Source organism: Vicugna pacos, chromosome 16 (genome assembly GCF_048564905.1).
Source record: "Vicugna pacos chromosome 16, VicPac4, whole genome shotgun sequence".
Classification (NCBI taxonomy): domain Eukaryota; kingdom Metazoa; phylum Chordata; class Mammalia; order Artiodactyla; family Camelidae; genus Vicugna; species Vicugna pacos.
The window spans coordinates 37,149,639-37,162,393 of NC_133002.1; the positions used below are offsets into that span (position 1 = coordinate 37,149,639).

A 12,755-nucleotide genomic window follows, 5' to 3' on the forward strand; every position below is an offset into this window, starting at 1 on the left:
GCAGGCAGGGCCCTGGCCAGTAATTAATAGGCAGCTTCAACCCACAAGTCCAGAATGAGTAAACCAGCTTTTAATAAAGAACTGCACATTTTCATTAAATAATCTTTGATATGTGGCTTTCTCCCCTCAACCCCCTACTGCCCTTTAAAGGAAGGGCTGTCACCACTGCCCAGGGAACTGCCTCTTTCTGTCAGTGATTTGAGTCCCCGTGTGCCAACATCAATCACCCTGCTCTGGTCATCAGCTTCTTAATCTCCAGATCCTGCTGACCTTGGAAAAATATCCAATCAGGTGACAACCAGTGTTGTCTGCTTCAGTCATAACATAGAACAGGAAGGGTTCCACATCATAATATAATGTCTTGTGGTCCAGAAAAAGCTTGGCCAACAGGCACAGGTTTTGGCAGTAGATCTGGAAGCAGAGAAACAGAGTTTAAGTGTGGGTCAGTGATTCTTAAACTTCTCAGATAAAGGCCTAGAATTAAAGAGCATACCATTATTGTTAATGAGGCAGAAATGGTATATTTTGGCCAATAGAAGAGTTCGATCTTCTTTACAAGGTGAGACAGAGATGAAACAAACTCCTTCTGAAGCCTGTGAATGTACAACACTCCCACCCCTTTTTCTGATGTCACTACTTTACCTTGTTTTTCTTGCCATCCACTTCAAACACAGAGATTGAACCTTTGCGATATATCTCATCGCCGGGTGGGTGTTTCCACACACACTTGGCCTGCAAGAGAACGGAATCCACATCAGGGAAACAAATCTTCCCCGTAGGACCGCTGCTCAAAGGGGAAAATGAATCATGGGTCGAATCTGGTTAGCTGAGATGGACAGCTCAATGTACAGAAAAACAGATTTTTTTTTTTCCCCCAGTGAACCAAATAAAGGCTTCTAAAGTCACTGCAATATATTTATGGTATTTTCATAGCAGTTTGGAACAAGTTTTCTGGATTATATTCCAGCACTGTTCCAACTCGAGAGATTAAAATCATCCACTATGTAAAAGCAAGACAAATAAAAAATACCCTTAGCTTATTATACAATGTCTTGTGCCAACAGGAAATTCTTAAGCTGCTTATTTCCAGCAGCTTAGAGTTGTTAAGTAAAGGTACTCTCACCTTTACCAATAACTTCTCGTTACCACCTAAACCATTATGGTCTTCTTTTTTTCAGATTAGAAAAAAAGGCCCAGTGATAAAAACCATGCCCTTTCTCCAAGGGTTTCCTTTGTTATACTAAAATGAAATAGGAGCAAGGCCTTCTGTGGCTTAGAAAAAAAAAAAAAAGGCAAGGCAGCCTGGTTTAGTAGCAGGAAGCTGGGTGGGGGGAACTTGGCCACAAGGGGGCACAAGGCACCCCTTTTCTCACCCTCAACTGCCAATGGATTTAATGCAGCCGGGAACTCCTTGCTGTAAATACGTGAATTCCTGAAAGGTTTCATGTAAATACGTTTTAAAATATCACTTTAAAAGTATGTTTATGGAGCATTTTCTATTAAATTTTATTGTGACTCTTTTTGGTCAACTCAAGGATCATGCCTCAATTTGTGTTTTTTTTTTCATTGAAGTTTACAATTTTTTTAATTGAAGTTTACAATGTGTCAATTTCTGGTGTACAGCATGTTTCAGTCATACATACACAATCATATACTCCTTTTCATAATTTTTTATTATAGATTACTACAAGATATTAAATACAGTTCCCTGTCTACACAGTATAAATTTGTTTATCTATTTTATATATAGTAGTTAGTATCTGCAAATCTTGAACTCCCAATTAAGCCCTTCCCATCCCCTTTCCCCTCTGGTAACCATAAGTTTGTTTTGTATCTTTGAGTCTGTTTCCGTTTCGTAAGTAAGTTCATTTGCATCTCTTTTTTAGATTCCACATATAAGTGATATCATATGGTATATTTCTTTCTCTTTCTGGCTTACTTCACTTAGAATTGGTGATCTCCAGATCCATCCAGGTTGCTGCAAATGGCATTATTTTACTCTTTATGTCATGCCCCAATTTGTCACACTTAAATCCAAATATTCACTAATTGGGACTGCTTCAAGAAAGCTTCACCTATAGTTAGTTTGTTCGTATCTCCACCCCTTTACTCATGCTGGCTCTTTCCAACAATAAGCAAACTAACAACTATTATTTGTTGAGAAACAGAAGCCAAACTGTTGACCAAATGGCCAAAGAAAGCCCATTTCTGTGAGTATGCCTAAAGCAACAGGAATCTCAAGAGGTATGCATTAACAGGTTTTTATTTCCTGAAATTCAATTTTTGTAACTCATATAACAATTGTAGAGAACCTCAAATATTCAGAATGTTTGTTTACTTGATCCACAGATTAATCTAGACCTTTGTTTTCTCTCCCTACTAGTACTATTTCTTATCTTTTGGCTACTTTGTTGGTTAATGCCACTAAATAAACAAAAACAAAAATGAAGAAAAAGGGCATAAATAGTAAGCAGGTCACATCAATAAAAATACCAGTCTTCCATGAAGCAAACCGTATTTTAGTTTACCTCCACGATCAGGGAGACCAGTCCCCACCCGCCACCCCCACCCCCCAGCATTCCTCCCCATCTAGTCTAGTGTGAGCCTCATGTGGAGTCTAGAGGGCTTAGTACACAGTGGCAGTCTGGGCCACAACATTACAGACCACATATTCGAGTCAGGAAGACAAAAGAGCAGTTATCACCAAACTGGGGAGAAGAGTGTTATGAGAGAAATCATAGGACTGGGATGTAGATACTCAGCATGTGGAAATCTGGGAAATAAAGACAAAGGGGAAGGAGAAAGAGACACCCAAAGAGGCCGCAGAGCCAAAACTACACTGTGACTATGGGAACAAGAAAAAAAAAAGCTTTCCTTGTCTGACAGACTAATCCCCCCACAAGACTTCCCTATCCCTGCACCATGGCAGAAATTTTCTTTAAGACCTCATTCCACAACCAGGGAAAGAAAAATGGCTTAAAGCGGCAAAATATCTAGTAAGCGTATCTAGTAAACGATAAAATCAGGTTCAAATCTTTATTCCTATTTTAACAGGAAGATTGTTCAGAAACCAAAAGCATCAAGCAACTCAAGGAAAAGGCTGACCCAAGGACCCATTCTGTTAATTTCATAATCTGTCTCCCCTAAATAAGTGTTCACTCAACACATATTTATTGCTATGTATAGAAAGGTGAGTCATCCTGTCCCAGCTCTGTCTAATGAATTCTAGCTAATAAAGACCATTTATTTTCATCTGGCTTGAGACACAGAAAAACTGCGGGCAAAGGTAACCCATATCCCAAGGAAGAACTAGAGAAGAGCAGGCACCAAGAAAGAAAGACAGGGAGATGAGTATGACAGGATGTGGTTAGGGGCCACCCAGCACCAGCCTTGCCACAGGCTATGTACACCCGCCCTTCAACTTTCTATGCCTTCATCCCACTTCTGTGGATCACTGAGAGATACTTAAATACATGTCAGAATCTTGAGATCCTGTAGCTTATCGTGACCATGCCCATGGATCCCAGACAACTTACCATGTGCCGGCGGAGTATTGTTTGGCTCTTCATATATTTTAAACAGAATTCACACATGTAGAGACGCCCCAGTCGTGCATATTCTTCAGGATAGGGAGAATGGTACCAAGTATCAAGCTCATAGCGACCAAAAGCAATTGTCTTAATCATGTTGCTCCCCTCTGTGATTTGACCTTGCAGCCTTAACTTCTCCTATTGTAGAGAATAAGTCAAATCAAAGGACGATTAGAATCGATCATCTTTGTTACTGTAAGCTGTGTGCAGGCCAACACACTAGGCTATGGGGGGAAAAAATCAGGTTTGGCTTTTAACTCATGAGAAACTTGCACTGAAGAGGACTTACAGGGGCATGAGTAACCAGGAAGGCTCATAGAAAACGTACTGTGTACGTTGCCTAGAGCACAGATCTCAACAAGAGAGTGGCTTTTCTCTGCTCCCTACCATACTCTGGGCCTCCTCTCTTGAACATCACAACAAATCCTTGGTAAAATTTTATTTTCTATCAGCCTGAACCAAACTGAATGATAAAAGGCAATCTACCACAGATACAAACTCCCTACACCTTTACAAAACATTCTAAAACTAAACAAAAGATCCTCTAGAATGTGCTTTATGTATCTGCAGGAGTCTTTATAAAGCTGTGTGGATTGGCATAACATACACCCAGCACGGTCACCCTCAAATCGGGTCCTTAAAAAAATATTTCTCGGGGTGGGTATAACTTAAGTGGTAGAGAGCATGCTTAGCTTGCCTGAGGTTCTGGGTTAATTCCCAGAACCGCCTCTAAGAATAAACCTAGTTACCTACCCCTACCAAAAAAAAAAAAAAATTTTCTGAAACATGTATGATGCTTTAATTCTGGAAACTTAAAGTAGAAAATATTTTTGGATATCTGTCCCCACTCAGTAGCAATGAGCTGACTTTGGAAATAATTCTGAAGCATAACCAGGTAGAGAGTTGTGAAAAGCTGGCCTATGAAATGCTCTCTGTTCCAGGATAAGACAGAGAAAACCCGCAATATCAGCCTTGCCCAGCCATGGGCAGCTATCAATCCCCACTCTCTATAAAACTTTCAACAAGTCTATTTGAGAATTTTCAAATAAAGTATTGATGTAATTTTTCTTTTTACAAAGGAAGGTAAGATTCACTTTACAAACTAAGTTTCCCTGAACACATTATATTCACTAAATCAGAGGTACACTCAATCACAATTTTCTTAAAACAAAGCAGCAGAAAATTCTGCATAGTGTAGCAAAACTAAATACTAACTAACTGTAAATAAAAAACAGAAGGGAAAGCCATCTTAATGTACATAGATAAAGCTTGGCTTTGTCAAACAATAATTCTAAAATATCTGACAACAACCTTTTCCATTATTCCTCTCCACAGTTCCTTTCATAGCTGTAATGAAGGACTGAGACAACCCTGCAGAGGGGAGTTCCTGTTTAGGTTAAGAGAACAGAGAGGGGTATCTCCCAGTCCAGATGTTCTTGGAATTGCGAATTTCCCAGCTGAGTCTTAGGGGCACCAACTGTTTTATCCAGCTAACTACCTCCACCAAACAGGTCCTTCCAGGAGTTGAGCTGGGGAGAGAAAACTTTTAAGGGATCAGGGGAGGGAGGAGAGGTAATTAATTTTAAATATGAATGGATGGAAGACAGTTTCAAAGGAGGATAGCTGGGGGGAGGGGAAAGAGCCAAGCAGCAAGGTACATTTAATCCCCATCAAACTAACTGCTTAATCATTTTCTTGGCAGTTCCAAGTGCCCCTCACAAGTGGTCCTCAGCTTGGAGGTTTTAATACTCACCAAATCCTCTGAAGCCCGAGCTTGTGCTCTCCGGAAAAGATCCAAGTCATACTCGCTAGTCAGGTTTTCCAAGAGAGGTTCCCGAGTATTCCCATAGGTCTGCCTGTGTTCCTAGGAAAATAACCAGAGTGTCATACTCTCTACTTCTAAGAACTTAATCTATTTCATTTCAATGGATGCCAACTAGAGGGCCAAGAATAACCCTAAGCTATTTATTTAGTGCCTAATATTTGCCAGGTATTATTAGGCACTAGGAATTGAGCACAATACATATTATTTATCAGACAAGATAATTCCAGAAGACACCCACTACCCACTCTAGTGAATCTGGAAAGGAAATGCTCTCACAACCTCTCCAAAAGGGAGTTTCATTCTTCAGAACCCTATGCCTCAATTTCTTCCTCTGAAAATGTGCGTGACAGGACAAATAAATAAAATATACAAACCCAAAGGCACTACCAATTCCTAGAATCCTGAGATCTACTTAAAAACACACTTAAAAACACAACCTAATAAAACCCAGAATCCCTAAGCCTTTGAGTCTAAGATTTTGGACTGAAAGTAAAATCTGCAGGTAGGAAGGGGAAGTTGGACTAAGCAGTCTTTTGTAAACTCTTTCGCTTGAATTCCTGCACCTGCCATTATACACAGTCTGTCAAAGGCACTGTAATGCTCCCCCTTTAAAACTCCAGCCCCAAGTGCACAGGAAAAAAAGGCTAGCTAGCCTCGTTGAGAAATGTTTAACTAAATATTAAGCAAGAACAAAAGAGGGAATAATCATAGAAAATTAGAAGTGTAAAAATAATTCAGTTTTAAGTATCAGATCTTACCATGGCAGTCACTAGTGTCCTTTCACAGAAAAGAAATTCTACAGGGGAAACGTCCCTTTTAAACCTTTGATTCTAGCCCTTCCCCCTGCATCCTAGGCTCCACCTCCTACCCAGAGAATAGAAGATAATGGTTGTTAAGAGAAGTGGATGGCTCATCCCAGGATGAACACTGTAGACTTCACATACGTATTAGCATATGAAGAAACCATTCACCAGCACCTTTATCCACACTAAAACTTCTTCTGGTTAATCTGGGCCCAGCTGATGAATATCTTCTTTGAGCTTGAGCTCATTCATTAGACTTGGGCTCTAAGTATTAGTTATTTCTTCCAGCTTCACGAAACTTTTTTTTTTTTAAAGCTTTAAAAAATCCTATTCAGCGTTTTTACCAGGAAGGTTCAGTCTAAATCACCTAGCCTGAAATACTGTGGAGCAGTTGTTTGTAAGGTAAATTTCAGGAGTTTTTCATTCAGACATTCTTTCTACCTGTATGATTCTGGGAAAATTACCTCTCTAAATCTCAGTTTCCTATCTATAAAATAGTTGAAATGCCATCCATTTTTGTTACAAAAATTATGTAAGCAACATGACCAGAGCGGCTACCGAGCACATAAGCGCTCAATATAATAGTATTATCTTATTATTACCCCTCTACCTGATTTGTAGATAAAAACACTAAACAAGACAGAGCAGAAGTATACAGGCTTCAACCCTACAGCACACTTCTAGAGCCCCCCACCCCCACCCTCAACCCAACGCAGTCTGCAGTAGGTGTTTGGCTACAAACACCCCACAGCCTCCAAACGTCTCACACTGGTCCATCTCCATTTATTTATAAGGTTATCATTTTTAAGACAGTAATGACTACCACAAAAGCAAATACATAGTTTGTCACAGTCTTACTGAAAACATGCTGACTGTCTTAAGTATTCACGAACCATACTTTTAATAATCTATTCTAATGACTAAATAAGCAAAGATTCCAACTCCATGAAAAAATAAAAATACGTACCAGAAAAAGATGCCAAAATGTTAATAACAGTGGTTTATCTCTTGGAGGGTGATTTCTATTGGAATTTTTCTTCTCTATATTTTTGGTATTTTCAATAGTAAATACTTATGAATATAATTTATAATAAATCTTTACTTAAAAATTAAATTTCATGCAAATTTTTTAAAATTTTATTTATTTATTTAAATTTTTTCTTGGAGGGGGGAGGTAAATCATGCAAAAAATATTTTAAAGAATTTTTAATGAAACAAGGAAATCAGTTCATATGTAAATTAAAACACAGAATTAAAAGCTGTACTTGACTATTTTTCCTTACACGGACATCTCCAATATCATGATATTTTTTCAAGCAGGTAAATTTAACCCTTTAAACCTAAAGTGAGGTTTAAAAATTAGAGGACTGAATTTTTTTTCCATCTAAATTCTAACAGTTTTTTGTTTTTCAAGACTCTCCCAGTTCCATTCTTAATGGGGAATTATATGTAGTGAATTCTAACTGACAGAGGGGAGTCTATTTACTTACAGAGGATACCAAATGACAAATGTGAAAAGCAGAAACTTAGTGACTAAAAGGAATCAAATGATGGCAAGAGTTCATGCTAATTAAATATTTAACTTTTTCTCACCATATATTTCTCTTTCTGTTCTTTGCTCAGCCCAGAATTTCTCTTCTTCCTGAGTTCAGCAACCTTTTCCTTATATCGCAACTGCCTCTCTGTTGGTGCCTAAAAAGAAAAAGGAGAAAATTAAGAAGCTAGCTTGAAAACTCATTATGTAATTAACTTTTCTAAAGGAAAGTAAGACACACTAAAAAGGAGGGGAGATGGGGGCAGGGAATGCCAGATGTGTTACAGCCACCCTGTGAATACTATGGTAATTTAAAAAATTCCACCTAGACCACAACCTTGTCAGTTAATATGCATTCAGAAAATGTATTTATTTTAATATTAATCTAAACAGAATATAAGTTAAGGATGGAAGCAACAGGAATAAAATAAAGATCAGTTCAGTTCAATAAGCATTTACTGAATGTTTACTGTTTTCCAAGTACTGATACAAAAATGAATAAAAAATTTTAAAGTGAGTAAGAACAAAACCAAAGACAGACAACAAAGAAAAGTGCAGCTACCACTTACAGAGTGCTTATTACCAGCCAAGCACTGGGGACAGGTATTTTACATGCATAATTTAGCTGACCACCCTGCCAGGTAGGTATTATTCATTCCTTTTTATTAACAAGGAAATAAAGTTTAGGGAGGTTAGCTGACCTGCCCAAGACCACACAGCTAGAGTAAGAGAATCGCAGTATTCAAATCCAGATCTGTTTGGCTCCAAAGTCAAACTTCTCCCTTATCACCATGCCTCCTCTGCTATCCACTTATAATCTAACCACAAAAACAGACATCCATATGATGAGCTACTATATATAATATTTGACAAAGTCTAAACTAACATTCTGAGAACATTACAAACAGGAATACATGAGGAAGAAATTCATTAATGGTAGAAGATTTGGGAAGAATTCCTATAACAGCTGAGAGTTACACAAGGCCTTGAAAGAGAAACACAATCTGTTCTTCGTATAGCTATAGAGTTGTAGGCAGAAAAACAGCAAGAGAAAAGACCAAAGGTATTCAGAGGGGCACAAGGAATTAAGTGTAATTAACTGGCATGAATGTTTAGAGAGGCAGAAAGATTAGGGCAAAGCAGCATCTTGGAATCCAAGGGAAAAGAGAAGTAGATGAAAAATGACATAATCAAGTGTTAAATGCTAAGGAAAAGTCACTGGTGACGTTGGAAACACGCCAGCTGAGTGGAGGGGCTTGAAAGTAAATTACAACGTGTTCAAAAGTGGATACAAGATGAAGAAATAGAGCAGCAAGTATAACCTTTCAAATAATCAAGATTACCTATTATCTATTATTATTATAATTATTGTAGATATATGATTCCTTCATTTATGAGTTAGAAGTTTTGTTTCTTGAAAATTTCCTATTTGGAAAACAAGTATGATTTCTAGGTTTAAGACTGAAGACCAGTTATTCAGTCACACCATACCACACAATATAAGAGGCATGGATATACCTAAAGACCATTATGGGGCAGAGGGGATCCAAGACTTGGCTCTCAAACTATGATGGCCAGAGCTTTAACAAGGCCCGTACCTGGTGCCTGGTTGCATGCCTGTTGTTGTCATCTTGCCTGTGGGACAGCATCCTTTCTTCTATCTGCTTATCCCGGCTCTGTGCTCTCACCTGCAACCATCAACAATGTCAATAAATCCACCTGCTTCTAAGACTATGTTTACTTAAGGCATAAGAACACAACAGTAATCCCTTGGATTTACATTGTATTTTCACTTTCAAAGGGTCTTCACATTTATTGTCACAATCTCTATAAGAAATAGATACGGCAAGTTTCACATTCTGTTTTCCTACCCATTAACTGAGAATCAGAAGTGAAATAATTACAGCTAAATGGTGGTCAAGCTAAGATTTTAAGTCTGATGACTCTGAGCCTCTGTACTCTTTCCACTATACAACGGCTAAGAAACAGTGTGAGGAAGTACAAGAACAGAGTAAAGAAGTACAAAGAAAAGGTTAGATACTTGGGGTCAGGGCAAGTCTACAGGTAAACTTAACTTCAGTTATGACCTTGTACAAATCACGTTAGCTCTCCGAGTCTCAGTTTCATCTTCTGGGAAGTGAGGACTCATATCCAACTCCCTCTCTAACATCAACACTAAAACGCAACATGGTCAGAACACAGTGACTGACCCACAATAAGCCCTATCTCAAATCTCCCCTATGGCAATAAACAGCAACTATTTTTAAACAACTGATCAAGTCAAAAACCTGAGAATCCTTGATTCTCCTCTTTCTCTCACACCTCACATCAAATTCGCCAGCAAGTCTATCACGCCACTCCCCTCCAAAACATATCCTAAATCCGTCCAATTCTTCCTATCTCCACTGATACAACACTAGTCCAGGCCATCATCTACGGGCTGAACTTGAGAGCAGCCTTCCGGCTAGTCTACCCTGTGGCAACTCTTGCCCCCTCCAGTCCATTCTCCACATACTAGCAAGCTGTGATTTTAAAAAGTATTTATTAAATTATACCATGCCTCTGAATGCTTCACTGCCATCAGAACAACAGGTCCTTTATGATCTGGATTCTGCTTCTTCCTTTTCCATTACATTCCAGCCACACCGGCCTACTTTCCATCCTTCAAACCCAACCATTTATCCCCACCTCACAGCTGGTGTGCCTGCTCACCCTTCTACTGAGGATCCATGACTCAGATAAGATGTCTTTCTTAACCCGAGCAATAGCAGTGCCGCACCATCACCCCCAAAACAGTCACTCTCTCTTGAGTCTTTTGGTTCCTCATAGCATTTATCACTAAACAAAATTCTTACTTATTAATTTTACATATTCATTTTTGCCTCTCCCCATGAGAAAGTAGCTCATTGAATGCAATCTTTTGTCTCATTCAGAGAGAATCCTTAGATACCTGGAACAGTGTTCAGCACATGCAGTCACAGAATTCTACGATTAAACAAAAATGGTGACATCACTAATTGCAATCATTTACTGGGAAACTCAGAGTAATTCTGTATATGCAAGTACTTGAAAAATCTTGGAGCTTTTAATGTGAGGAATTAGTTTAATCTTTCCATTTAGAATTCTAAATGACATAAAAATGTGTATCTTTTGGAAATTTTCTTGATCCTCCAAGCACATGATCCAGTAGTAAAGATGGATTATGCTGAGCCTGATTCCACTTGTAAAGAAGAGAGCACAAAAGAGGAAAAACTCAGGAAATGCATTCCTTTTTTCATTTTCTTCCTCAAACTGAAAAAAATTTTTTCTTCTTTGAAAATAAATGCTTAAGGTAACATGTTCATACTGCTACAAGCCAACAATTTAAAAAGTTGTACCTTATATGTAAAAGACTTTCATGTAAAAGCATCCACAGTATCAGATTGTTATATTTAGAGACAAGTGGTAAAGGACAACCCTCAAAAAACAGAGGTCACAGTTATTTTCAGAGAAAGAATCACCTAATACTTTGTCAGATTCTGATGCAGATGTTGGAAGAGCCGTTCCTGCTTTGATCTGGTCTCACACTAATGGGAAGATAATGGGATGACCTACCACTTTTATACAGAGCAGAAGAAACTGCCTTGCTCATGCAAGAGATTTGAAATGAAGAAAAGTAAGAGTAAGTGTCCTCAACCTTAAAGTCCACATAGGCATTGGAAGAATACTACTTTGCTGGAAGACTACACACAACATATAAAGAAATTTTCCACCCTATAGTCTACTTGTAAATAAGAGAACAAATTTCTGAAACGGGAGAATTAATATTAGTTGTGGAATCCAATTTTTCTTAGGAGGAAACTGGAACAGACAGGAATAAACCTGTTACCCTGGCCTTGTTAGCAAAGTAACAACCACAAAAAAAACAATTAATACTTTAGTTTAACCACTTGGATAACCTGCCCAAATACTACCCAAGCAATCCATTTTATGAATAACAATTTCAACTCTTGCTTCCCCATAATGAGTATTTTGGTTCCTCCTTGGTTGCAACAACCCACACAGAAACATACAAAATAGGATCTTAGATTTCACTTCTAAATCCATTATTTCAAAATGCCAAAAATTATTTAGAACTGTATTTTTCAAGAATGTGAAATAAGAATTAGCCAAGAGTCAGTGTGATTGAGAGTAACAAAAAGGAAAAGTATTCCATTGAAATAGCCACAGAAAGAGAAAAAGAATTATGAAAAACTTTTTAAAAGCAAAGTGTCTTTAAAGATTTATAAGAAGGGAATCTAATGCATAAACACTGAAGCCACATATTTACGTAAGTTATTCGTTACTGGAAAAGGTCCCTAGCAATCTTTGAAGATAACTTTCAATGGAAAATATCAATGCACTTAGAGGGTGAAGTTCTAAATATTCCATAGATAATCTCTTTATGAATTTCTCTTAAAGAACTCAATATACACAATAATCTTTTATTTCACCGTTTAATTTATTTTTAAAAACACAGTTGTTTCTTATCATGTTTCCTCCAAGTAAGAAGAAAAAGGACCTTGCCCATTCTGTTCACACCGTGTCCCCACTGTTTAGCAAAGTGCCTGGCAAATGGTAAGCACTCAATAAGTATATGTTGAATAAGTGAGAATACAATTACCTTGCACTCATCAGCAGAGAGGTTATGATAGAGCGGGCATCCTGAGATGGAGAAATGTCTCTCGTGCTTTCCTGTAAGGTGTCCTGTTACAGGAGGGCAAAACTTAATCTCAAGATGGAAGACAGTAATATTTCCCCCTAAAATAGATCTTTTTTTTGCTATATCATTTTTACCAAGTATATGATCACAGGTAATCACATCACATCAAAGATAAGCACTGTTAGGGTCATACTGCACCCACAAGAAACTCTCTTCTCTCACCAGGTTGGATCTGGCAATCTCTGAACATACTTGCATACCTTCAATACAAGTGTAGTCCCTTCTTCCCTAACGATGTATTTCTCAAATTCCAAAATGTCAT

The 12,755-nt window shown here is 38.1% G+C and overlaps 1 protein-coding gene across 2 annotated transcripts in view; it reads right to left on the reverse strand.

The window, feature by feature from the left end:
• KAT7 (lysine acetyltransferase 7) overlaps positions 1 to 12,755 on the reverse strand; it is a 28,604-nt gene that overhangs the window by 6,334 nt on the left and 9,515 nt on the right. The window contains exons 5-11 of one of the 2 annotated variants that reach the window (XM_006218640.3): positions 12,395 to 12,477; positions 9,351 to 9,440; positions 7,812 to 7,910; positions 5,344 to 5,454; positions 3,537 to 3,728; positions 643 to 732; positions 271 to 411 (exon numbers count right to left, since the gene is read on the reverse strand). In XM_006218640.3, coding sequence (XP_006218702.1) covers positions 271 to 411; positions 643 to 732; positions 3,537 to 3,728; positions 5,344 to 5,454; positions 7,812 to 7,910; positions 9,351 to 9,440; positions 12,395 to 12,477 — 806 coding nt within the window. The remainder of the gene's footprint in view (positions 1 to 270; positions 412 to 642; positions 733 to 3,536; positions 3,729 to 5,343; positions 5,455 to 7,811; positions 7,911 to 9,350; positions 9,441 to 12,394; positions 12,478 to 12,755) is intronic. The other variant, XM_006218641.3, reaches the window with a different exon arrangement.